General features: G+C 41.2%; 3 protein-coding genes across 8 annotated transcripts in view; all 3 read left to right on the forward strand.

Annotated features, from left to right (window-relative positions):
- The first annotated feature begins 234 nt into the window (after positions 1-234).
- zc3h11a (zinc finger CCCH-type containing 11A) lies at positions 235-16,771 on the forward strand. 5 transcript variants are annotated; one of them, XM_032548584.1, is made up of 18 exons: positions 240-332; positions 624-678; positions 2,023-2,094; positions 3,172-3,300; positions 3,414-3,533; positions 5,006-5,129; positions 5,207-5,389; positions 8,145-8,210; positions 8,286-8,456; positions 8,730-8,807; positions 8,903-9,001; positions 9,333-9,392; positions 9,463-9,951; positions 10,931-11,004; positions 11,088-11,547; positions 12,370-12,506; positions 12,764-12,927; positions 15,674-16,771. In XM_032548584.1, exons 4-18 carry the CDS (start codon positions 3,247-3,249, stop codon positions 15,891-15,893), a joined length of 2,499 nt encoding a protein of 832 aa, XP_032404475.1. In that variant the 5' UTR covers positions 240-332; positions 624-678; positions 2,023-2,094; positions 3,172-3,246; the 3' UTR covers positions 15,894-16,771. The 5 variants fall into 5 exon arrangements, with proteins under 5 accessions (XP_032404474.1, XP_032404472.1, XP_032404476.1 ...); XM_032548583.1 differs by having other exon boundaries at positions 235-678; XM_032548585.1 differs by lacking the exon at positions 624-678 and having other exon boundaries at positions 238-332.
- A 2,421-nt stretch (positions 16,772-19,192) lies between these two features.
- LOC116709890 (zinc finger protein 234-like) lies at positions 19,193-22,201 on the forward strand. The gene is made up of 2 exons (XM_032548606.1): positions 19,193-19,554; positions 21,052-22,201. The coding sequence occupies exons 1-2, from the start codon at positions 19,347-19,349 to the stop codon at positions 21,828-21,830; spliced, it is 987 nt and encodes a 328-aa protein (XP_032404497.1). The 5' UTR covers positions 19,193-19,346; the 3' UTR covers positions 21,831-22,201.
- Positions 22,202-24,653: 2,452 nt separating this feature from the next.
- nfasca (neurofascin homolog (chicken) a) overlaps positions 24,654-26,776 on the forward strand; it is a 113,639-nt gene continuing 111,516 nt past the window's right edge. For both annotated transcript variants that reach the window (XM_032548535.1, XM_032548536.1), the window contains exon 1: positions 24,654-24,941. The gene's annotated coding sequence lies outside the window, so the exon portion shown is untranslated. The remainder of the gene's footprint in view (positions 24,942-26,776) is intronic.

The raw sequence follows: 26,776 nt of genomic DNA on the forward strand, positions 1-26,776 counted from the left end.
AAAAAGACCCAACCTTTCAAAACAACAAAATCATTCAAACTAACAACTTGAAACATAAGAGATTTTTTTTCACAGAATTTAACATTTTCTGTTTAAGTTATTATGTTTTAAACTGAAGTTAAATATTTTGGAGTTGCACAGAAGCTTACAGTAGTTAAATATCTGAGGTTCCCTCGTTGCATGAACGCAACACTTGAGCCGAGCCCACTCGTATTTTTAGCTGCAGCCGCCATTTTGATTTTGTCTCCGTACTTCTTCGGACCTGAGCGACCCGGGACCACAACTCTCGTATTTCAGAACTTTTAAAATATCTTAAAAAAACCCAACAACTGGTAATTAACATCATACATCGTGTTTATATGCTAACTGTTGTTATTTGGAAACGTTGAAGCTGGAGAGTACATTCTCCGGTAATTACGACATAAACAGCCATCTTAACATTTTAGCTAAGGAGAAGGTCTCGGCCTGTGTTATGTAGCATGTGCTAAAATAAATTCTGTCGTACAAACCCGTGACAAGTATTAGGAATAGTTCGTTATCCCTGCTTCTAGTTTTTTTGATAACCATAAAGAGTCGTGATCAGTTCATAAATTTACGTTATAGTCAAATTTCCATCACTGCAGGGGGATCGCCCGTAGCTCGTTCCAGCTAGCTTTAAGCTATTTTACACCCTTTAGAGTAAGTATGTCATCGCTTTCTTCACTTTGTCTGTTTTTAAACTTTGGTTATTTTCACCAAAGTGGGACGGCTGTGATCCAGCTGGCCTCGCCATGTACCCAACTACAACTGGGCAAGGTACTAAAGCAAATGTTCCCTCCCTGATGCTAATCCGGTTTGAATAGACATGTTACTTTGAGAGGTAGAACGAGAAAGGCGCGACGTAAACCCGGGGAGTTTTCACGTTACTCGTGTTATTGGGAAGAACATCTTGAGCTCTTCAACGAAATCAAAATCTGCAGGCTGGAGTTCGTTCAGAGCTGCTTTGGTTTGGTCGGGGATCAGTTTTAGTCAACTGATCTGTATGGTGGTGATCAGCACCACAATTGTTTTGTATTTTGTCTATCTGTTTTTATCAATATCCTGAGCTCTCTTGAGAAATAAACTGATACATTAGTACAAAATGGTTTGAGTGGCGACATTATGGGGAAAGGCTTATAATTAGTGAAGATGTGAACCACCTGGAAACCTTCAGAACAAGGCCAAACCTGTTCAAGCTGATCTACAGTGTAAAATGGAGGCTCCTAAGTAGCAAAAACATACACGAAATAAATAAATGACATTCAACAGAGCTGCAGCCTGTCTTAGCATTGCACCTTGATTTTTGTCAAATACTGCTATACCCCAGAGTCAATATCAAGAGTGTATTTCTGCTATAAATGTACCCTTTATGTTGAAATGTTCTAGCTGTTTGTGCTGTCTCTCTCCTTCTCTCTCTCTCTTTTTCTCATATTAATCCACTTTCAGTTTGTTGGAAAGTGTTTTTGATTGATTTGTAGGTTTAGAGCCAGCCGTCTCGACCCTCTCTGGGGAGCTCTGGATGTGGATAGTTTGCACCCATCACAATCCGTAGGCAGAAGACTCCATTTCAGCGTTGTTAAGCAACAGCTGAAAATCACTAGAAGCCCAGATTTCTCTCCCATTTTTTTTTTAAATATATATTGCCACACCGACAAACAAAATGCCCCCAGGCACAAGAAGACCCTGAAGATTTTTTTTTGGCTACACATCAACCCAACGTTTGCCACTTGAGTTTAAAGTTTTTTTTTTTGTCCTTTCCATTTGTCTGGCTGATTAATTCCCCCTATATATTTCCTCGATTAGTCACTTCATTTATTCATACCAAAAAAAAAAAAAAAAAAAAAAAAAAAGGACTTTTGCAGCCTCTGTCAGTCCTGTTTAGCAGTCTGGCTGAGATACAGATGTCTCACATCGCCTGAGACCAGGGATCACATAGGAAGACGAGTTTTTCTGGGCGACCTACCCCACTTTTCCTCTTATCTCATGGATCAAGTGTTCCTTCAGGACTCCATATAATTCCGGAGACACCGTACCAGCAGTGCACTCAAGAGGAAGACACCAGCAAAGGCACCTCAGGTAAAGTGGGGCAGTGTGAACCGATGTCAGTTGTAGCTGATAGGTGTCGATGGAATTACAAAAACTTAAACTAAGTTCTGTTGAGAGATGTTCTCTAGCCTAAATGTCTGGCTATGTTGGGGTTATGCATCTCTTGATTTGTAGCCCACATAATAATTATTTTCCTACGATTGCAACAACACGATTGGTTATTTATACAGGAAGAGTAAACCCAGATTTGCTACGATTTAATTCACTGCGATTCAGTATGTTGTCTTCTAACAAATTGCGATGCAATTCAGTTTGATTGAATATGATAAAAAGTAAATTAGGATGTGAAAACACCGAAATAAGAGTAAATGTAAAATAAAACAAAAATTCTGAGCAATTAAAATATGATAGTTATGAAAAATCTGTCCTGTAGCAGACGTGCTTATGGGCTGTTTAATAACTAAACTGTAAGCAGGAAAATTGATTTTCTGAATTCTAAGCATTAAAAATCAAACTGTGAACAGTCTAAGGTTTAACCCCAACAGTTCATTAATGGGAAAACATGGCCAAAAACTGGGCTAATAATTCCAACTGGGTAATAGCTTAGCTGTGGTTAAAACTTATAAAAAGAACTAAAATAATCCAAATAACGACAGAACACCTGTCGTGACAAATCTAAACGGTCCACATTAAATTGTGCCCTGGTCAGCACCATACAACAATAAGTTGTTTCTCCATAAAAATAAATCAATAACTTGGTCTTTGTTTTGACACATTTGCCACAGTTTTCTATCCCCCCGCCTCCCTAAAAAGTACTAGTCGTCTCAGACACCATAGTAACTCTCCAAGGTCGTCATGGCAGCAGCAGAACGGCCCTACCGACGTTCGTTCGCAAACTTTAATCTGTCATCTGAACAGATTGGATTTTTGAGTCACATTTTAAAACCGATTCACAGAGATTTCCTCCGACGTCCCTTCAAGTCGGAGGAAATCCATCTGCCATGTAAACACTGGCGGACGGATTCATTATGTGACTCCCTGGTCTGATGCATAACAGGAATAGAAGTAATGAGGAAACCTTTTTTTTTTTTCTCTTTGTGATCTCAGGGAGAGTCTCGATCGTTTCAGAAGGGAACCAGCTGCTGGGTCACTGCCGCCTCTTAAGCCTCGTCACGTATTACTATGACCAACCATGGAGACGACTGCTACTTCTTCTACTACTCTACCTGCTCTAAAGTAAGACCAGAGACCTCTGATGCACTCTGCACTTTCATCCTTTGTTTTGAAGCTGATTTGCAATGAGAGCAGAGAAAGTGAGCTTGTTTTTTTTGTTTTTTTTTACTGAACAGGGTGACAGCTGCCCATTCCGACACTGTGAGGCTGCCATGGGCAACGAGACTGTCTGCAACCTTTGGGAGGAAGGACGCTGCTTCCGTACTGTCTGCAAGTTTCGCCACATGAAGATCACAGTAAGCCCGGTTTAGCCATCCCTGTCTTTTCATTCCGGTTTCTTTTATACAGGAGCTAGGTTTTAATCTATTTAACGTCTTATAATTAGTGCTGGAAGCCAATGAAGAGTTTTAATCAAGTTAACTGTAATGAATTAATTGCAACCACATATCAATGACATAAACATTTTCAATTCAAAAGACACTTTTTGCTGCTAGTTATTGAATAAATAGATGAGCTTAAGAACAAAGATATTTATTGTGCATTCATCCATCTGACTGAAGATGAGTGATATTCTAGGCAGTCAGCTTTCCAATGTTTTATGAACTCCTGATAAAAAATATGGACTGTGGACGCTGGCGTTAGCACTGGGGACGTCTGTGGTGCTGCTACATGTTTAGCACTGAGATGCTATTTCAGGCTTGAATAGCTTCACTGATAGCAGGGTTTCCCTCAGTGTATTATAAGCCTGGTGGGCCATCAGGCTTTTTTTGTGCCCCACCAGGCATAGCATTGTTAATTTAACTTAGGTTTTTTGTAAATTATTGCCTTTTTAAAATACTTTGTGGTTGGTGTTTAGGTATTAGTCTTCCAATCTTCCAAAAATGCATTGCTATCAAGTAATATTTTCAAATTTCCTGTCAACTTTAAAGAAAATTTAACTCACTTTTAGCACAACTTGAACACAATAGTCTTTTCCAGCATCCAATTAGATCGTTGTTTTTTTTAAAAAACAAAATTAACCCCAGCAGCTTCCATCGCTGTTGTTTGTGCATCAGATTTATTGGCATACCAAAAACATGCGAGTACAAAGGTTCCAGTGGGAACTTTAGCACGTTAAAAAAAGAATTGCGTTAAAATTCCTAACTCTTTAGTTAACTCATATCAAGTGCAGGGTCTGTCATTAATCACATTCAAAAACCACCTATCGACAAAATAAGCAATATTTTCAAAAACTGTTTCGCTGTTAAATTATTGAATAAATAGACATATGAGCTCAATAACAAAGATTATTGTCTCTAATCTGTTATTTAGGTTCTTCAACCATCAGATTAATGTTGCGGTTGTCACTTGTGCGTCATACCATATTTTTGGTATTATTTTGACACGTACCAAAACCACGTGTCAAAATAAAAGTGATTAATTGCGTCAGAATCTGTGTAGTTAATAAATCAAAATGAAGGTGTTAAAGCCACAACCCTTACTAGGGAGGAAAGAGAAGCCGCTTCCTGTAAAACCTGTGCAGAAGCTGTCAGAAGTTTAAAACCTCCAGTAAGTCTTCATGCTTGACTCTGATCCAGACATGACTTCCTTCTCTGCAGCTGGAGTCGGATTGTATGTTTGGTTTCAGACTCCAGGTTTTCTTACAACACAGATTCAGGATTATGGGCTTCTGTAGTTTGGATTATATTAGAAGAAACATTAAAGTAACCCCAAACGAAGATCTTGTCTGCTCACAGTGCCACGCGTGTTTGTGTTTGATCAAAACCAGAAAAACAGGAAGGAAATTTCCTGTTACTGGGAGAACCAGCCCGCTGGCTGCCAGAAACCACACTGTGCCTTCTTCCATGAGAGGCCCCGCTACGTAGAGGGCGTCTTTGTCCCTCCTGATAAAGGTAAGTTGAATTTCTTCCCACCAATATGCTCTAAAGAAACGTAGTTCTCTTTAAGTTGACGGCTGCTGTTTTTCCAGTACTGATCAAAAGCGAGGAGCCGCCGCACGAGGAGCCGGCACCGCCGCCAGCTGCCGCTCCGCCCAATGCAGCCAACCCTCAGCTCCGAGGGGTCATCAAGACGGACACACAGGAGGCGGTACCAAGCCCCACACATCCACCCGTGGTGATTAATCCAGCAGATGATGACGAGGATGAAGAAGGTGAGCCCTAGGCTGTCTTACGTTCAGTCCACTGTCTGTTCAGTTAAACACAAAACGACGACATCCATATTTCTATCTGATGAAACAGATTATGAATCCAGTAAAAGCAGCGAGGAGCCAGGAAATAACAGAGTTCTCTTGTGATTCAGCACAAGTTGGACTCATCTATTTAAAAACAATTTAAAAAAAGCTGGTTCATAACACCTCAGATCTGTCAACATTTTAAATAAGTACATTCTCTTTGTTTTGTATTTACTGTCTGTATTTTTTGCATTTATGAACAAAATTTGTGTACTGAAGTCACTTTAACCTTGTTTTTGTAGCGTTTGTTTTTAGCAAGACAAATTATTCCCTGTCCAGGGACAACAGCTGAAAAGTAACCTTTTGGCTAAATTTGTTAAATTTACAAAAATGTTAACTAACTTGCACTGTTCCTACCAAAGAAATTAAATTAAATTAATTCCAACACAACTATTTACAAAAACAAGGTACAAAAACGTCCTGTTAGGTGGGAAAGGATTGACGAGGATTACAGTTCAGAATATCCTGACTTGTTTTTTTTATTCTTTAGGTTTAGAAAAAGTAACATCCAGGTTTTGTTCTAGCAAGCATAATCTAAAGAATTTTATCAACAGTAATCATGTGACTTCCTAGGGATGATGGAGCCACAGGAACAGTGGTGGATGTTTTGCAATAATTCAAGAACCTTCTACTGTTTTGAAGGCCACTTAAAAATGTCAAACACCAGAGAAAGTCAAAAAACCAACTAATGTTTTAAACGTAGTTCTGAAAATGCATGTTTCGGAAGGTTTCTTATGGGATAATTGCAATAAATTTCTAACATTTTCTGTTTTTCCTCATGATTATATTGAAAACTGTGTGTGTTTTCTGCAATTTTCCGCAAATACCAACATCTCAAAGAATATAGACACCACATACAGTACATCCTATATGATGGATAATTTTTTTTTCTTCAAAATAAAACCTACCAATAGAAATAAATTGATGTTTCTTTAACACTGACGACAAATTTCCTGCAGAAGACATTAAAAAACGTTGTGACCCCCCCCCACCCCCCAAAGTTATGTGAAATTAGTGCTTCTAAACTCAGTTCAGAGTTTAATTTGCCAGAAATGAAAGCAAAAACGGCTGTTTGGATAGGAAATGTCGCAGAGGCCAGGCTGTCACCTGACAATCGGGAGTACATAGCTCTTCGGAAGAGTTTCCATAAACATCAGTCCATTTAGGTCCATTTCACCTTCTGGATGACTGAACACAGACCAGTCAGTTCAGTCCAAGCTGCTCTGCAGAGGCTGGATGACTGGTTTTGTTTGGACAGGCTCTCTTGTTAAACCAGTCCTGTAGACCGGTTCTATATTTTCTCTGTTTGGCAAATATAGAATATAGGTAGTATAAAATAGTGGTATGTTTTGTTTTGAACTGACATCATCATCTTTTCCTGAATCTATTAATCACTTTTAACTTCTGTGCTTATCTTGCGGGTCAAAAGTGACCCACTAGCATGTTTAACTGTAGAAAAAAAATAGCCTGAACTATCTTTTTCCAACTTGAAATTTTATGTTTCCATGTGGGCTGTAGACCACTAGGGTACAAGGATTGTCTTACGGGTCATTTCTGACCCGTGAATTCTAAAACCATTTAAACAGCAGAAAAAACTTCGAAGGTCACACAGAAACTGTCTCTAATACACACACCGACACCTACACACCCGCATATGCACCCACACGCACACATCAAATAAACTGGATTGATGTATGAATTGAACTTGTATTTGACCTGCACCTGCAGCTGACCCCTCACATCACACAAGCTTCCAAACACAACAAAAAACAATCTCAGATATAATAAAAACAAATTCAGTATAGAGGATGTAAGGGTGCCCTAAATCAAAATACCCCTGGTTGATTCCTTGCTGAAGCCCATGACCTGTTTCACTGTCCAACAGGTCATGGGCTGTACGTTCACACATACTGTCCTCCACAAGACGTTGAACATCTTATATAATTTTGCAAGATGTTCAACATAAGATGTTGAACAGCTTATGGTCAGGTATGTTCAAAATCTTGGCCATAAGAATTTGAACATCTTGGTTTGCAAGATGAACATAAATCCTGCAAAATGATTTAACATCCTGCAAAATTATTTTGCAGGATGTTTAAACATAAGATGTTGAACATCTTATGGTCAGCATCTTATGTTGCAGACGTCCTTATGTCAAACATCTTCAAAATTTCATGTTGAAGGAGGTTGTATGAGAGAAGTATTTTCATAGTTGACGTCCTATACAGTATAAAAGAATGAACTGTTCACAAAAAAGTTACTGACTTGTGTTTTTTCCCTTTCAGTGGAGTTGATTCAGCAGTCGTTACTTTACATTTATATAATCACAATAATTAATTTTAAAAAATTAAAATAAACTTTACTGTGTAAAAGAAAACCTATGACAGTTGGTTTGTTGTAAAAAGAAAAGTGTAATATTGATCGTTTTTTTGTGTTGTGTAACAAAAAATACATAATAAAAATGAATTGAGTTCAATTGATAAATAACAGATTGTTTCATCATGCAAAATAGATTTTGGATTTCAAATTCAAGTAAGCTGCTTTATTTTGGGGCTTTTGGTAGGGCGGGTCATTTTTGACCCGTAGGACAAGGGGAGTAAACTGTTAAGATCGCACGAGGGTTAAACAACGTCTTCCTGCTCTGATTCTGACCGCTCAGCTCTTTGCGTTTCAGACCAGTTCTCGGAGGAGGGAGAGGATGGCAAGGTCGGTCCTTCACCTAGGAAGATGGCTAGATCAGGTGAGACCAAGCTCCGCAGCCCTGACCCCACGGCTGAAGGCCCGGGAAAGGTCACGAGGGTCGTGTTTTGTCCAGGAGAGCCGCTGAACTTCGGCGTGAGCACCTTGGAGGAGATCCGGCTGAGGAAGGCCCTGAAGTCCAGCATGAGGAGGGCGGGTTACCCCCTCCAGAGCGCCGACACCTCCACCAACGGAGAGAAGGAGAACTGCCTGGCATCGTACCGGCCCGCCCACTCACAGTTTGGAGGTGAGCAACAACTGCTCTTCCTCTACCCTCAGCTTTTACCCTGGAACCATCAGCAGTTACTTTAGCCTCGGATAATTCAGGCCTCGGAAATCCGAAGAAAAAAGTTCTACGTTTCAGAATGGTGCTTCTGGTGAAGTTTAAGTTCTATATTTAGTTATTTTTTTAATTCTCCTGTCTGTCACCATTTACATATCACTGTAAATTCCAATCAAGAGCCAGTACAGAACCACTTGCGTTCAGATCAGTGATCTTCTGCTGTGTGTTTAATGTCAGGCGCTGTTGTTTTTGAAGAGCCTGAGCGACCCAGAGGCAGGGTGGCTGAACGGCTTGGGCGAAGGGCGCCCCCTGCAGGTGGGTTTGGCGCTCCTGCTGCTGTTGCTGCTGATGCTTCCTGTTTCACATGGTGCTAGTTCCATTCTGAAGCTCCTGGTTTGGTTCTGCTTCAGATTTTCAAAGCGGGGGACAGATTACAATAAAGAAGAGTCTGGCTGAGCGTTTGGGCAGAATTGTTGATGAAGAGGAGCCGCCAGTCAACACTCAGAAAGGTGAGCAGGGAAACGCACTGGTTGAGGTGTCTGAAAATGTTCTGTCACGTGTTTTAAAGCTCAGACGTGTTTTTGCTGGTTTTGGCTTATTCACGTTGCCTTCTAGTAATCACTACCAGCATCATTTAATTCTTCTTACAATATTTTGAGGAAGTTGCACCTGCATACAAAAGGAGCAGTCAGAGGTCAAGCTAAAAACAAGCATGCAGTCTGTGCTTCCTTACTGCAAATCCTGCTGATTCAGTCAGATTACTAATATTCTTCCTGTGGCAACATGTTACATAGGTTGAGGTCAGATCAACAAACTCTTTTTTTTTCTTTTCTTCTTCAGCCTTGAAACCGATCAAAGAAAGACTTGGGCTGGTTCCACCTGTCAGAGGTGCTATTGCAGGTAAGACTAGAGCCACCACTTCTGTTCTTACTCATGTTGGAAGTTACAAACCCTTCCTACATTTCTCCAGCTGAGGTCAACCCAGTGTCTACCAAAGCTCCCGATCGGATCCGCATCAAAACTCTAGAAGAGATCAGACAGGCCAAGGCCGGCAGCCAGAAGGACGTTCCTGCAGCCGACGCAGCGGAAACCACCAAAACAGAACTGGTCAGGGCCGCCAAGGCGACCAAGAGATCCATCACTCTAACAGACGCCCCCATCGGCCACGTTAAAACCTTCTCTGAGATCATTCGAGAGAAAAAAATGAAGCAGGAGGAGGAACAGAACCAGAACCCCAACCTGATGAAGGCAGAGCACCCAGAGGAGAAGGCTCCAGCCAAGGGCCCGGGGCCGACGGACGCTGCTGACGTGGAGAAGGTGAGAGTGAAGACACTGGAGGAAATCCGCAGGGAGAAAGCAGCCAGGGTCCAGGCCCAGCAGACCGCCGACAGCCCCGACCCCGAGCTCAGCGCCCCAAAGAGGTCACATCTGCTGCGGGTCAAGAAGTCCCCAACCCAACGTAAGAAACACAAAGCAGATCTGGCCCGCCACCGCTTAATAGAGCCTTCAGGGTAGCATTTGTGTACATACATATTACTTTATTAATTGGATAAAAGCCATTTTTATCTATTTACTGCCAAATTACGGAAGTCAGTCCCTCTATTTTTTTGTGGAATTTCACAGAAATTCACACAAAATCAACAAGAACACCACACTTTTTGTGAGGGGTTTTTTGTGGTGCGAATTTTCCACTAAAACTTTGTGTTTAAGCAGAGTTGGGTAGTTGAGTAACTTGTTTGAAAAAATATACTTTTAGGAGTATTTTTACTATGCTGTACTTTTTACTTTTACTTGAGTTATTTTATTATGACATATTGCTCTTATTTGAGTAAAATTTCTGGATTCTCTACCCACTGAATGAAGAACAAACATGTTTTTACCAAATACAGACACGCCTGAAGTTTTTGTTAAAGTTTCAGAATTGAAAGAAACTGATTTGGGAAATGTTGTGATTTTGATATTTATTTTATTTTAATTTCAGTCTTTCCACATAACTTTATATTTTGGTCCATGTGATGATGTAAGTTTTAAAACATTATCATGTTAAATGATTGATGTTTTAATTAGTAACTCTGCACTTGAGTCGCCTTTTTGCCAAATCACAAATATCGCAAAGTTTCTTGCAAATATTTAATTGACAACACAAAAGCAGTAATTTCTGATTTTTGTAAAAATCACAAAAACAATTGTAAACTCCAGAAAGTGACTGATCAGTGTGAAAACATGCTTAATATTATTTCACTTTAAGAGGAACTTACTGAATGCAGAGACAGTTTTTTTATTAATATTTTAACAATCTGTTAGTGGTTTTATCAGCATGTCTTGGCACTACCGGCCCTTTAAGAACATTCATGATCTTAATATGACCCAAAATGAAAATGTGGCAGATATGGAGGATAATTCCAGCTGATTTTGTCACGTTTTCTCCTGTGTGATAGAAAGCAACACGGCGGCTGAAAGGAGCGCTGAACCAGCAGAGAGGCCGGCGAAAGCTGCAGCATCTCCTGCTCAGGTATGTCTGGTCCTTCAGCGCCTTCGTCTGATTGGCTGCTGCTCTGCCAGGCGTGAAGTAACGGAAACTTCCCGTCTGTGCAGGCCTCCGATATCAAGGTGAAGACTTTTGAGGAGATCATGCAGGAGAAACGCCTCCGCAGACAGGAGCAGGAGGGGCAGGCCAAAAGCCCCGCCGAGGCCGATTCGTCTCAGAAGCAGAGTGCCAGCAGCGCCCTCAAGAGGAAGACCCCTGCCACGACCTGTCATTCCCCGGCAGAGCCCCCGCCGCCTTCCAGAGTCTCAATTCGGAAACTCGTCTCCCTAAAACCGCGAGCACCATCGCCTCCGAAGAGGACAGCTTCTCCTGGCCCCAAAACCGTTGCCATGGCAATGGCGCTCTCAGACTCACCAAAGCAGAGCTCCACAGACTTCCTGGACAAAACCAAAAGAGGCACCGTCTCACAGCCGTCTGCACTGATAATGAGGGAGTCGAGTCAGCCTGCAGAACTCCCTGCAGACTCTAATCAGACCGAAACCTTGGAGCATCCAGGCAGCTGCAAAGGTGAGACGAGACAGAACTGGACTTTCTCTGTTTGATTAGAGCAAGCGTGACCTGCTGGGATCAGGACTGAGTTTAATCCAAATCCTCTAAATTTAGATTAAACTATTCAAAACTGTTGGGGTGTGGGGTGGGGGAGAAACAAATAACAGATTATGTTCTCTGTCCAGACAAATCTGTTTCCTGTCCTGGTCTGTCACCGATCGTTTTACAGAGGAATCATTAACGTGATCAGACATGCATGACAAATATACACACCTTCTGTGTGCACAATTATTAGGCAGGTCTTATTTCTGAGGATTATATTTCTTAATCAGCAGCTGCGGTCCACTCAGTTGATCTGAAGTGTTAATGAACCCCAAACATGGATGTGTATATTATAAAAACACAAAATCTTAGCAAGTATGTTTGTCTACTTTCTACTGCAGATATCTTAGTATACCTGAAATAAGACAGAACTAACTTACAAGTAACTTTTCAGTAAGATTTAGAAGTTGTTTTCAGTAAGTAATTCCATAATATTGATGAACAATTTCTACTTCCATTTGCTGATTATTTCACTTTTAGCAAGACATTTTCCCACGTTATAAGTTAAATAATCTGCCATGGAGCTAGTACAATCGATGTTAAGGAATTTTTTACTTGGCTGGACAAAACAAGTGTTTGCAAGTAAGTTTTAGAAAGCTTGGTGACCTCTGGTGGACGGAAAGCTGGTTGCAGTCTGAACATGTGTAGAATCTACTATAAAAAACAGTTAGGAGAAGAGAAGCACTTCTATTTCCATCCCTTAATGTGTTTTTTTGTTTGTTTTTCATTTTGTTGCAGTGAGGCCTAAGCTGAATGTGAAGCCATCAGTGGTGAAGCCTGCAGGGCAGGTGAAGCCGCCTCCGAAGAAGAGAGGAGTGGAGGGTTCTGCTGTTGCAGCTGTGAAACCCATGAACAGCTCAGTCGCTGCTCAGCAGGTAGACTGCTCCCACTTAAGGCTGAGCTATGCATAATTCATGATAATACCGGTGAAGAAAAATTTTTTTTATTGGGACATGCTAATGACCTTAAAGCTAGAAATCAAAACAAGTCAGTCATTGCTTCATCGGAAATGTCCGTGATAGATGGCTGTGATTATATCTGAATGTTCCTGTGTTTAGAACATTTGTCATTATCTCAAATCAGCCATTTTACCATTGAATTCACTGACACTCTGCCAATTTTCCCCTTCCAGTCTTCAAACAAAGAGGTCCAGCCAATGTCTGCTGTGCCGCCCACCCCCAGCACCCAGAGGGACGAGCTTCAGACGGTTCCTGTCTTCACACAGATTCAGGGTCAAGACATCAAGGCAGGCGCCAGTGGAGATGCAGTCAGAGACACCTGGCCGGTTCCACAAAGGTAAGTTCACACCAAGGCTGCTTTCTCACCAGAACTGTTTAGTCCACTTTAATCCAACTCCATTCCGTCTGTCTGGAAAGTCTGGTTTGTTTGTTGCGCAGTCAAACTTTGATCCAGACCAAAAAAGTGAACTCTGGTTCGCCTAAAACCCTAGCCCTGGATTGGGTTAAAGTGAACTCTGGTGTGGTTAGAATGCACATGTGAACACCATGCGGACCAGAGACCACAGCAATGAAAATAGAACAAACATTGCAAATTTGGTCACCAATTAAAGCGAGTCTACTGGACTGTCAGATGTGAAAACACACTCACTCTTCAGTGAAATATCTATTTTATCAGAGGTGATGCTGTACACAGGACTAGGCCGAATGTTTTTGAAGCTGAATGCTAATCTGAGCTGTACCTTTGCTTTTGTGGTAATAAACGCTCAGTAAAATATTCTGTAATTGGAAGTTTATTCAGTCAGAAGATATATATATAATATTTTTTACTATCCATATCATTTTAAAAAAATAATCCCATATTAAAGTTGTATTTTGTTACATAAAATGTATTTTAAATATTTGTTAAAATTGTTATTATGTTGTGATAGTATAAGAGAGATAATCTGTGAAATATTAGCTCCTCTCTGTGCTATTATTTCAGTCTGAAGAAATGCATCACTCCCAACCGAAAACAACCAATTAGAGCCAGGAGGAGGGGCTTAATGCTGTCAATCAATCCTGTTCAATGTGCTAATGGCAAAGAAATACACCGTGTTCCAAATTATTATGCAAATTGGATTAAAGTGTCATAAAGATTACATTTTTTGTTGTGCTATTAAATTTCTAGATGATATTGTGTGTCAGGGCTCTTTGAATCACTATAATTAATTTCAGAGAGCAGGTTGATTAGTTTGTCTGGTGAGCTCAATTAAAGGAAATCTACTGAAGAAGGATGTTCCACATTATTAAGCAGGCCACAGGTTTTATGCAATATGGGAAAGAGAAAGGATCTCTGCTGACCAAAATCATCAGATAGTGTAGTGCCGTATGACGCGGTATGAAAACATTAGATATTTAACAAAAACTGAAGCGTTATCATTGTACTGTGAAGAGATTTGTGGCTGATTCTGAACACAGATGGGTTTGTACAGATAAAGACATAATGAGGAAGGTTTCTGTTAGACAAATTCATCGGATTAAGAGAGCAGCTGTTAAAATGCCCTTACAAAGCAGCAAACAGTTATTTGAAGCTGCTGGTGCCTCTGGAACCTCAAGGTGGAGGATCCTCCAGAGGCTTGAGGTGCATGAAGCTACTATTGGGCCACTAACCAGAACTCACAAGCAGAAACGGTGGCAGTGGACCCAGCCCTACATGAAGATTAATTTTCTAACAGACTTGTTCACTGATGACTGCTGTGCAACCCTGGATGGTCCAGATGGACGCAGTAGTGGATTGGTGGTGGACGGCCACCACGTCCCAACATGGCTGTGACGTCAGCAAGGAGGTGGTGGAGTCATGCTTTGGGCCGAAATCATGGGGAGAGAATCATTGGTCGGCCCCTTCAGAGTGAAAATGACCTCAGCAAAGTATATGGACTTTCTGACTGGTCACTTTCTTTCATGGTACAAAAAAAAGAGCCGAACCTTCAGTAGCAAAATCATCTTCATGCATGACAATGCACCATCTCATGCTGCAAGGAATACCTCTGTGTCATTGGCTGCTATGGGCATAAAAGTGGAGAAACTCATGGTGTGGTCACCATCCTCCTCTGACCTCTGATCTCAACCCTATTGAGAACCTTTGGAGTTTCCTCAAGCAGAAGATCTGAGGGTGGAATGCAGTTCATATCAAAACAGCAGCTCTGGGAAGGTTTTCTGACATCCTGCAAAGAAATTCAAGCAGAAACTTTCCACAAACTCACAAGTTCAATGGATGTAAGAATTGTGCAGGTGATGTCAAAGAAGGTCCTATGTTAACATGTAACTCGGTCTGTTAAGATGTTTTTGATTGAAGTAGCTTTTGATTTTAGTACATGTGACCACTTAATGCTGCACATTCAAAGAATGACCGTTTGCAGTTCTTTATAATCCATAAAATGTTTAGAAAATCTGCTGTGCATAATCATTTGGAACAGTGTATTTTGAGTTTTTTATTTTTGAAAAAAAAATACTGGGGAGCTTTGTTCAGTAAAATTTGATTTATACTGTAATAGTTCATGACTTGAAAATTATACTGACCATCATTTGCATTGACCATTTAAGAAAATCTGAGAAAATATCACTTGCATAATAATTTGGAACACAGTGTAACTTGCCGTTCCATTAAACAGTGGACAACAGTGGCTATGCTAACTAGCCTTAGCATTCATGGCAGACTATGTAATTGTGACCCTGCTGTAGAGCACCAGAGAGAAAGGGACAGGGGTGAGCAGGAGAGTGACTGACGGCACTAAGACCCTCCTCCTGGCTCTGATTGGTTGTTTCTAACTGAGTTGTATATTTCTGCTGTTACTACTGGGAGAAGGGAGTGGAGCTTGATTTATTTATTTTTTTTAATCACACTATCTGTCTCATAATATAATGTCACAACATTATGACAATTTTAATAAATATGTAGAAAGAAAAACATTGTTTCTAAGTTGCATACTACAGAGAGATGGTTACCTACCTTCCACCATCTCAGAGGATCAACACGGATCCTCCGGACGTCAGATTGTTACTTCATGAACATGAACAAGGCAGCCTCCCTTCTTTCATTTCAGTCCCGTCGTCAGAAGTCCCACCCAGCCCAGGGCACGCAGATCCAGTGCGGCGGCATCCCGCACCGCCTCCACCTCCAACCCTGACGCCTCCGGCTCTTCGGTGGACGACTTTGAGGATCTGATCAACCAGTTCACCGATGACCACCTGGAGGGCGACGTGGATCCGGCCATCGGAGAGGACGACCTGCTGCAGGAGCTGTCAGAAATGATCGACAGCTGAGAGAGAACCGGCGAGTCGGAGATGCGTTGTAAAGAATTCAGCTCATTTCACGTATTACCTTCACGTTTGTCACATTTTAGACGACGTCTCTCGCACACCATTCTGTGGCTCTGCCGTGTGAAAATCTGCAGACTTGGATTGTGTGGGAACATTCTCCCAACTTCTTTGCGTCTGACAAGTTCCAGAAGAAAGAAAAGGAAAAGTATGTTTATAGGAGCTGCAGTATGTCAGGAATTGATGGAGGAAAGCAGCGTTTTAGCCGGGGAGTCTTATCTGTGTACTGTGTATGCAAGCTGGATATAGAACTAATGAACATAGGGGCACTTCTGCTGGTATCTTTTTCTGTTGTGTATGTCTAGGTGGATTCCTCCACTTCCTGTATTATGAGTTACAATTCTGCCCAGGTTCCCTGTGATCAGAGTTAGCATGCGAGTGGAATTCCTCCTGCCGTTTGTCACGGGTGGATTTGATCATGTTGGACTGAGACGTCTCGTCCTGAACACTTAGAAAAACCCAATCCTTGCCGAGATCCTCAGCACTCTGCATACTTTAATAATGAATACCTCAGGGAGTCTTTGTGGTGTTTCTAAGTTCTGTAGAAGAAAACACTTCTATTTCTTTTCTTTTTTTTAAATATTGATGTATTCTGGTAGATGATATACTGGTTTTACGATCCTTATGTGTGATTGCTCCTCCATGACGCTTTGTCATGATCTTAAAATCATCTATGTAAATAAAAAACACTTTTACTGACAAGTTGGAGCAGTATTGGGTTGGATTCAGTTTATTTAAAATTCACTGCGGTCACCTTGGCACTATGTGCCTATGTTAATACACCTCCAACTTTATTTTGTTTCCTCAATAAAAGATTGGAAAAAAATTTGGAATTTGAACTTCATGTTAACCAAGTTGGTCAACACATTTTCTCTATGGTTTTTCCCATCTTCCAAAACTAAAAAAAAATCCTCATTAAACAGATGCATTTCAAAAAATTACAATGTGTTCAAAAACAAAAAAGGATTTCAGTAATTACCAATGACTAGGGTAAAAATGTCCTTTTTTTGATAACCCAAGCTACTAACTGGAGGCTTTATCACAACTATTACAGAGTTGAAAGTCTAAACATGAAATTTACAGAGGTGGTGCAGTTTAGTAGAAATAGAAATGCCAAAGATAAATGAATATAGAGGAAAAAAGAAACACAAGAAGGACTGAAGCTATATTGAAACATTTTGCCACCTAAACATTTTGCCACTTATTTCCTAAAATAATGTTGTTTGCCAGAAGTGTGTTTTTTTCTCTCTTTCTTGCGTAAAACATGTTTTAGAAAGAGAAGTGCTATATTTGTCCTTGTTTTTGGTCAAAATTCTGTTTTAGGAAAGTGGGGATTTGCATTAGAATAGGGAAAACATGGAATATTTTTGTGCTTTTTTGTCTTAACAACTCTAACAGATTTTTTTTATATGACTCAAAAATGGCACTAAAAACCAGGGAATTGCGTGAACCCATTAGAATTCGTAATTTTTTGCCAAAGACACTGGCATTACAGAAAAGTTCTTCTTTTTTATATCGAAGTATCACAACAAATATCGCATCACTTGCAACAACCAGTTACAGAAAATAATCCAAAAACTCTTACTTTATTACATTGAAAAAAAACGTAACTTTTATGTCATTACTGAAATATCTTTGACATACCGAAACAAAGTCTTAAAAATTCTCCAGAGGATATATCAATGATTTTAAAAATGTAGTTGTTTGAAGTATCTGAAGACCATAAAATACCACTTCTACAATAAAATTCCAACAAATGTGCTACTAATAAAAAGACCTTAAGTACAAGTAGTGTACTGTGTTTTAATATGCGAGTAAAAGCAAGGGCATAGTTACAGTGAAATGTAACGTGAAATGTGGTTTAAAATTTTTTTTAAACTACATTCAAGCTGCAGGACCAAAAATGACTAGTAATGCACATCAAACATGTTTTTCTAAGTAAGCAACCTGTTGAGAAGTAAAACTAAAATTCAAATGTTGCATAGATACGAGTTTTGTTCAGTCTGACTGATCTAATCTCTGCTACACCTTTACAAAAATTTAAGGTACTAAATAAAAAAGCTTTAAAGAGCAGCTCTTAATAAAATTCCTCATAAACATTGATTTATTGTAATGGCTCTCAATACAAGTTATGGGCTGTTTAAATCATAACTTAAGTTGCTTGATTTTTAAGCCTTTTTTATTTAGTTTTGCCATGTCCCGGATGACTGAGGACCAGCAGGTAGATAGAAATGAATATATGGGGAGTATCATAACTTAAATGTAACACTTAAAGCACCAGGGTTTATATAGAAAATTATTCAGTTTTTATTTTGTGGTTTTAAAGGCTCTACATTGAAGACAGTGAGAAATAAAAGCGGATTTCTGTTTTTTGGGGGCCTGCCCATAACAATGCATAGGGAAAGCAATGCTATGGGCAATGCTGGAACTCCCACACTAATTCTCAGCATTAGCCTTTTGTTCTAATTTTTAGCATCGAAACGCTGGGTCCAAACCGACGGGCACAGTTTAGCAGGACCCGGTTACATTTCTTCAGGAATTTTCTAGTTTTTCTATCTGTTCTCTCGGCTCCCACACACAGAGCTGTCGGCCACTCCTCAGCCCCTCACTCCCGTTTCAAACTCTGCTAATTAACTAAAAGTTAAAGACCTAAATATGAATGAGATGTTTGCTGCTTTTGACAAAAAAAAGCTCAACTTTATGAAAGCCGTGTAGCAGTTTTGCTAATGAGGCAGCTTATCGAGATTCAGCCAAACTAGGAAAATAACGAACTGCAGTCTGATCTTTATTGTTAAAGTGTTTCTTCTTATTGAGCAGTGAATGTAAATAAAAGGTGTTACATATCTTTTGTTTTAAGTATTTACTTAATGGAGGGTTTTTTGTTTGTGCTGCAGAGCCACAGCTATCAGTTAACTCCTCACTTCTGCGGCTCTAACGGAGCCTGTGCGGTTCAGCGCTGCTGTTGCTCCTCCTTCAAGTTGGACTGAACCATTGTTCTAACAATGGCAGGGGGAGACGTAAAAAATAATTCTTATTTTTTTTCTGAGATAAATGGCAGATTTAGTTCATTCTTTGTTTCTTTTGCCTTTTCATATTGATATTATTTAAATGCAAACGTTCCTTCAATGATTTTTTTTTTAGGGGGGGGGGCAATTCTAAACTTTTCCAAGATTGGGACCCTCCCGGAATTTACGCCTATGAGTAAAAGTGTTTTAGAGCGTTAGCAAGGACCCCACACCAACCGTTTGCCAACCGCCAAACAAAAAAAAAGAGAAAGAGAAAGAAGACGACAGCCCACCGCAAGATGGCGCCACTACGCTAGTTTTTCAGCTTACTGACTACAAGCAGAAGCCGCCGGCCTGCTTGTACCGGAAGCACAAGCAGGCCGGACGGTAACAGATGGACACTGTCGAAAATATGAATAAGCTGGACCGGCTAAGCGTGTTCCTTAACGACAGGCTGAGCGCTGCCGCGGCGGAGATCCTCGGGGCCGTTAAAGACGCGGTGGCCGAGTACCAGAGCGAGCTGCTGCGCTCCAGGGAGGAGAACGACCGTCTCCAGAGGCTCCTGAACGCAGCCGTCCAGCGGCTGCTGCTGCAGCAGTCAGGTGAATAGCGGTGGAGATTCCTGCCGCAGAGCTTTTCTGTCTCTGCGGTGGTGGTTTTAATTCAGTTTGGGAAGAGCCAGCAGAGTGGAATCTGATTCTGTATTCAACCACTCGCTCGTCTGTTGGTCTGCTAAATTCAGTTTGCTTGAAAACCCTCATTATGATTGAGCTTAGAAGATCGTAAAGAAAGTAATGCCAGTAATACACACACCAATGGTTGTGGCAAAGGCGTGAGTTATATTAGGCTCAACGCAAACACAAAATTACACCATATTGTAGCCATGGTAACACAACAATCAAACTATCAAGACGATTCTTTAAACTTTTACAAAGTAAACTTCCTAATTAAATCCTAAATGTATTATTTTTTTCTCAGCTGAATGCATTAAATAAAATGTAATAACATTGTCATTCTCTATAAATGATGCTACAGCTTTAGATCTAAGGTCTGTGTTACAATTAAACCATTTCTAGGGGCCCCTGAATGTCTGGAGGCCCCTGGAAGAAGCTACTGAGTTTTCTTTGCCTTGATATCTCAGTCTTATAATTCTAGAACTGAGAGGCGCTAACATCAAACATGTCCCCAAAGCATCAAACATGCTTTGGGGACATTTTGATTCATTTCATTGTGCCATGTTTGGCTTTTTGCTGCGGTTCTAATCATTACTGCAATATTTTCTCTGATGTTTATTTTGTGACTCTAAATGTCTGACTGAGCTTTTTTTTCCTACCCCTCCATCTTTACCTTGTCAAGTGCACTATATAAGACGATTAAAATATATACAGTAGTGGGGGGGGGGAGGTGAAGGAGCGCAGGGCCCCTAATCAGTGCTGTTCCTCTGTTATTGATCATTTCATACATTCAAAAGCAAATGTTAAATACAGAATATTCCCACTAGAAAAAAAAAGTCCCGTTTTGGCGCCCTCTCTAGTGCAGCGCCCCTATGTGTTGCATACAGTGCATACCCACTTTTTGCGCCACTGATTGAAACAATCATTGAACAAACAGTGGAGAAAACAGTAAAACAATCCCGACAATAGATTGTATTTTTTTTTTTCCAAACGTTATTAATTGGAATTTATCATGACAAAGATTAATCAACATTTTTACAATGTCCAAAATTGTACACTGAAAGAGCATGGCACTTTATATACAGTTATTTATTTAGGAACTCATCAAAAAGACATTCTTTATTTTTCTTTGCCTCTCTCCTAACCTGGCATTTATTTCTAAATCTCCTCCTGTCTAATGTTTCTTGCGCCTCTTATCTAGACCTTGGATTTGGAGTTAGTCTGATTTGCCACCGGTGTGTTGGACAGCAGATTCACCATTAGAAGCACAATCTAAAGTAGGATCCATTCTGACACAAGATTCAAGACTCTGGGTATCAAGGTTAAGGTTTAGCTCCACTTCAGGTGTAGGTTTCCCTCAGAACAGGGACTCGACCATCTCTTTTTGCGTAACCTTGGCATGATGTGATGCTTTTGATCTTTCAGAACCTCTCACCATCCATCTTCAAGAGGAAAGTCACCTTTGTGAGCCCGATGGGAGAAGCAACTTGGAGCTCTTTCCTCAAGTCAAAGAAGAATCAACAGTTAGAAAGATACAAAGTAGTTTTACACATGAGGCAACTGGGCAATTAGAAGGAAACTGCTGTCATATTGAGCCGCAGGAGTCATGTCCTCTACCGGCCCCCGGTGTCTCCCCACTGCCACCTACATGTGTGCAAACAAAGACGGAAAATGCCGAGGAGGAGAATGAGAAAAAGCAGCCAACCAGCAGCTTATCGTTGCCCACGATGGTCCACGTAGACTGCAGAGCGGCCATCTCTACCGCAAAGAGTCAGAAACCTTTAAGAATTGACGTCCAGGGGAAGGGGGCGCTTTATTCCAACAGCAAACAGAGCATGCACATACTGCCGATCAAGAACATGAGATCGCTGAAGCAGCCTCTGTCGCGCTCGTTTCACCCCAGCCAGAGCAACCAGAGGTGGCACTGCTGCAAAGAGTGCGGCAAGACCTTCAGCTTCGCCTGCCAGCTGGAGGTGCACATGCGCTGGCACACCAAAGAGAAGCCGTACAGCTGTGCGGTGTGCAGGAAGAGCTTCACCACGGTCAGCATGCTTAAGCGGCACCACCGCATCCACACTGGCGAGAAGCCCTTCCGATGCCACGTCTGCGGGAAATGCTTCAACCAGTCGGCACACCTCAACACCCACTACAGGCTCCACACGAGGGAGAGGGCCAGTTGGAGCCGAGCGGGACTGTGCAAGTGAACTCTCATCGGACGCCGGCTCACTTGTACGATTTAAAATGATTTCATTTGCCAGAGTGCCCATTCAAACCCTCTACGGCAGTGTTTCTCAATTCCTGTCCCAAGGCAAGCCCTGTCCTGCAACGGTTGTGGCGTTTCTCTTCTGCCACAAACCTGACTTGAACAAGTGGGTGATTAACAGGCTTCTGGTGACATGCAGAGGAGGTCATGCAGTCATTTGAATCAGGTGTTCTGGAGCAGAGACGCATCTGAAATACAAAGGTCAGTGGTTCCTGAGGATCGGAAATCGAGAAACACCGATCTACAGCAATAGTGTTGAATTGTATGTGTCTTTTTGTGCAAAATAAAATGGATACAAAAATCAAATTACAATTGTGGTTTTAAAGTAAGTTTATCATATGCAAATGTACGATCCATCACTCCGTCCAAACAGAAAGCAGTGCACAAGAAAAACTAGACTGCAAATTTGAAATGGGGAACTAAAGTCCCTAAAAAGAAACGCTGAAACTACCACTCTAAACAGAACTAACAAACGAAACAAGGTGCAGAAAAACGCACACAAACTCTTATATTTGATCTGAGAAATGATTAAAATATCACACACGTTTCATTCAGAGCAACACCTCCACCCTCAGAGACCCCTACCTGTTTTTTTCATCAGCTTTCAGCAGATTATATGTCTTTGTTTATATTTGAGATGCAAACTGCAATTTACATACATGTCCACCAGAATGACCAGGTTGTTGGGACAATACATGCATAAGCCCTAATTTAAATGTAATCAAATCACATTGGTGCAGAGAGGCACTATTTGCTTGATAGTAAAATTTTAGGAGTCGATCTGCCTTTGTTAGAAAGGCATACTGTAACTGCTTAAAGGATATGCGTTGTAAGACTTAGACCATAATCATCCATGGCACTGTAATTCCTGGGCAATCCAGTCAGGACAGATTACTAAGGTCACACTGGAAACATTAATAAGGAAACACTGGACATGTATGTCTGCTGGAAAAGGAGAAAAATAGAATTCCATCTACTGTCTATGTCTGCTTGTCCATCCAGGCATAGGTTGTAGGGGTCATTGGCTGGGGTTGCCAGTCCATGATGGGGTGACACAGAGATGCACATTCTCATACCTACAGGACTTTTTAGGTTATTCAGTTGATCCAGAAGTCATGTTTTTGGACTGCTAGAATTAAACTTTAAGAGGAGCAAAATAGCTATGAGTTTCAAATAAAAGTATAAATGTGTTCAAGTCTTCAACTGGAATCAGGTCTACAGAAAGGCTGTTTTCTAGCTAAGGCACACGACTATATAAGGATTAAGTTTCAGTACTTACAGGAGAACCTTTCCAAATATGACAAATTGGGTGGGGGAAAACTATTCAGAGCATCATGAAAAACAATTCTGAAATGTGCACGTAGTCAGTGCAAAGGCTTTTAATGTGGTGTAATGTAAACTCGCTTTCTGGTCCTTCTCAGAAGGTTCTTGTAGCTGAGTCTTGAAGTAGCTGCAATATGGAGCTAAAGTTCCTTTAGGAAGCCTGGAAACGAAAGACTTTAATAATCTATTCTACAAGTTCTAAAAGCATAAACTAAAGTCTCTGCAGTAGATTTGGAGAAAAACGGATGTCCTCAAGCAATGTTCTTCAAATGAGGAAATGCATGTTTGTTTTTTTACATTTTTAATGTGGTTTTATGAAACTTAAATTTGAATCATGTACCATATCAGGCACTGAATTGATTCCATCAAATGAAAAATGTGGATGTATGCCCCCCTCCCCCCCCCCCCCTCCGTGAAGGCAACCTGTACAGGGCATATCCAGCCTTATGCTGCATGACCTCAGAGATAAATGGACATGATGGATGGATGGATCGAAAGAAAAAGTCATTTGTTAAGGAGTTGTTTTACACACCACTTCTGGTACTGTGGCTTCTGTCTAAACACAAGACTGTAAGGTGATTCCAGTAAACAGAGGGATAAAAAGCCTGATGTGGGGGATAACCTTGGAGCCTCTAAAGCTGGATGTAGAAGAGAAGAATGCTACATTGACTCTTCAGGATCAATAAGGTCATCAAGTGAATGTTAAGGGCTTCTTGATTGGCAGGAAGCCACTCCTTGCAACACCAGTGTCTTAACATAATGAGTATTGCAAGTACTTCTGATTGGCAAAATGTTCTGACTGCAAGACAACTACTCTTGCAGCTGTGGCTCAGTGGTATAGAGTAATAGCAATCGGAAGGTTGTGGGTTCTATTCCAACTTCCATCTGTCACATCTATACCCACGGGCAAAGCAGTTTAGGATTAAATCTACTGATTTATGCCTTTGTTTGCGACTTGAATGTAGCTCTAATGTAAAGTACTTTAAGTGGTCAGTACCAGAGAAGCGCTATATAAATACAATCCATTCACCATCCCATTAGGCCAGTAAAACATGGCCTAATGGGATGATATATATATATATATATATATATATATATATATATATATATATATATATATATATATATATATAAACCTGCTCGTTGTCAGGTTAAAAGTACATTTTGAAAATAAACTTTCAGTAAGTATTAATATTTTCTATTTAGTCCACATTTCTGTATTGTCACTTTTTTCATTGGTCTGACATAATATTTTATTCCTAAGTGTTTTTTTCTTTAAATGTAACCACAAAATCATTAGCATAAATATTCGTGCGTCTTTCACCGAGTGAACTAGGGCAGGCTACTGAAATAATAAAAATGTAATAACATTAGAATTCATTGAGTATGATTGAAGCTTTCGGACTTAATTTCCGCCATGATGTTCTTCCCTGCGGGACGGTTTCCTCCGGCCGCAAGGCTTCCCGCCACCTGACTCCGAAGCGTGTGCACGCGGCAGCAGAGAAGGGATGCGCGCTGCGCGAGCCAGAGGGAAAACAGCTGAGGAGGGCAGAGGTACAGACAGAGACAGGGAAAGCTGCTGCTGCTGCTGCGGCTGCTCTCACAGGAAACACGGAGTCATCGTTCCGCTCACACCGACCGCACAGAGGAGGGAGAAGGTCCTGCGATGCCGCTGCGGAGCTGACAGCGCCGGGTACCGCAGCGGGAGCGACGCAGCAGACCAGCGCAGGTAAGCGGACACAATCTTTCCACGATGCTCCCGTAGTTGGGGCTTAAACGTCGCGCTGACGCATCGGGTGGTGTCCCGGTTGTGGGGAACCGGAGCTGTAGAGTTGACGGCGTCAAGGAACAGATAATGACAGCAGGACAGAGTGCCGCAAACTCTGCTGAAACTGAGAAGTGTTTTCGCGTCTCGCCGCAGTGTTCTCGGGGCGCCCGGTGTGGGCAACGGGCCTCGCCTCTTTGCGCATCCTCTGGATGATGCTGCGGTTTTGGGATAACTTTGCTGCTCTGCGCAAATCTCAAACACAAGCACCAAAGTCCGCGCAAACGAGCAGGCTGTTCCTCCCTGGCTGCATCCGCAGAGGCCCGTGGCTGTCTCTGGCGTGTGAGCGGAGGTGTCGGTGCAGAGGACAACGAGGACATTTAAAGGGCTGCCGGGGCTTGTTCGGTTAGGCCTCCGGGTTCTAGCCTGGGATCCTCACACCGTGGTTTGGCTCGAGGTGGACCAAGGATATGAAAGCATGGACATCATGCTTAGTGATTACATCATGGAGGACACAGCCTCCGTCAGAGCACAAATCAAAGTCTTGTCCTGCTGTCCTGTTCTAGGTCCCGTGTTCCATGTGTGTGCTGCAGTATTACACATCAACTCTGACTACAGACATTACATAGCTATTCTCCTGGATTAGTCTCTCTGCAGGTAATCTTTATGGTGTTATAGAGGCTGGGATAAATCTAAACAGCTTCACTGCCTTCATTAGAATTCAGATATTACTTTCACATAAATTTGTATTCATATTTATTTTATACATTCTGTTCTATTAGCAGCCAGCTGTGAAATTGTCTCATCTTTTCTTTTCTCGTCTCATTGCACATCGGACATTATTCATCTCAGCGGACAACAGTATGTGAGTTTTTGTGTTGCTTAAGGCACCGTGTTGTCTGCTCCTGTGCCAGGGTCCAATGTGCAGACATGTTATTGCCACAGGATGTGGCGGTGCGTGCTCCGGTTACTGTCACTGTGTTCTTGGACTAGGACACAATGTGTGACTCAAAACAGTGTCGATTAGATAGAAGAGAAAGTTTAAAGGTTTGTTGTTGGCTTAACCGTAGTGTTTTGTTCTTTCTTCGTTTGTTTGTACAGTCTGACTTTTTATGTCTTTGGACTTTCTGCATCTGCAAAGGCTAAATGTAGATTTTCATCTCTGCCTCTCCAGTAACCAGCATATGGTGCCCTCAACCAGTCAGTCTTACAGCAGTAGAGAAATGGTCTGTCAGGTCATCGCTGAAGAGATTTGTTGAAATGTAGAGGTACAAAAAATGGTCTTGATGCCTGCAGTGCCTGTTATCTTCTCCCTTAAACCTTTTTTTTCTTTTACAATTAACCGCATTAGTACCACAAACTTCTACAAATCTTTTTATAATTTTATGTGATAAGGCTACACAAAGTAGTGCATAATTGTAAAGTGCAAAGAAGAAGGATACGTGGTTTCAAGTTGTTGTTTCAAATAAAAACCTTAAAAATGTCTTGTACGTTTGGGCAAGGAACAAGGAACCTGCTTTACTCTGAGACTCCTAAATAAAATCCAGGTCAGCCCATTTTTCTCAGATAATCACCGAATTACTAAGTAGTAACTACCTGCAACTCTTAATCAGAAAGTTACAGGGAGTTCTGTGATCTTGTGCATCTACGGGATCAGTAGATGTTCTGTTTCTGGCCTCAGAGGTTTCCTAGAGAACATAGAGAGAACCAACAGCATACTGAAGACCAAGGAACACAGCAGACAAGTCAAGAATGATATTCCAGAACTCTGTTCAAACCGACATCTGAGAGAGGATGAA

The sequence above is a fragment of the Xiphophorus hellerii genome, chromosome 20 (genome assembly GCF_003331165.1).
Source record: "Xiphophorus hellerii strain 12219 chromosome 20, Xiphophorus_hellerii-4.1, whole genome shotgun sequence".
Lineage (NCBI taxonomy): Eukaryota > Metazoa > Chordata > Actinopteri > Cyprinodontiformes > Poeciliidae > Xiphophorus > Xiphophorus hellerii.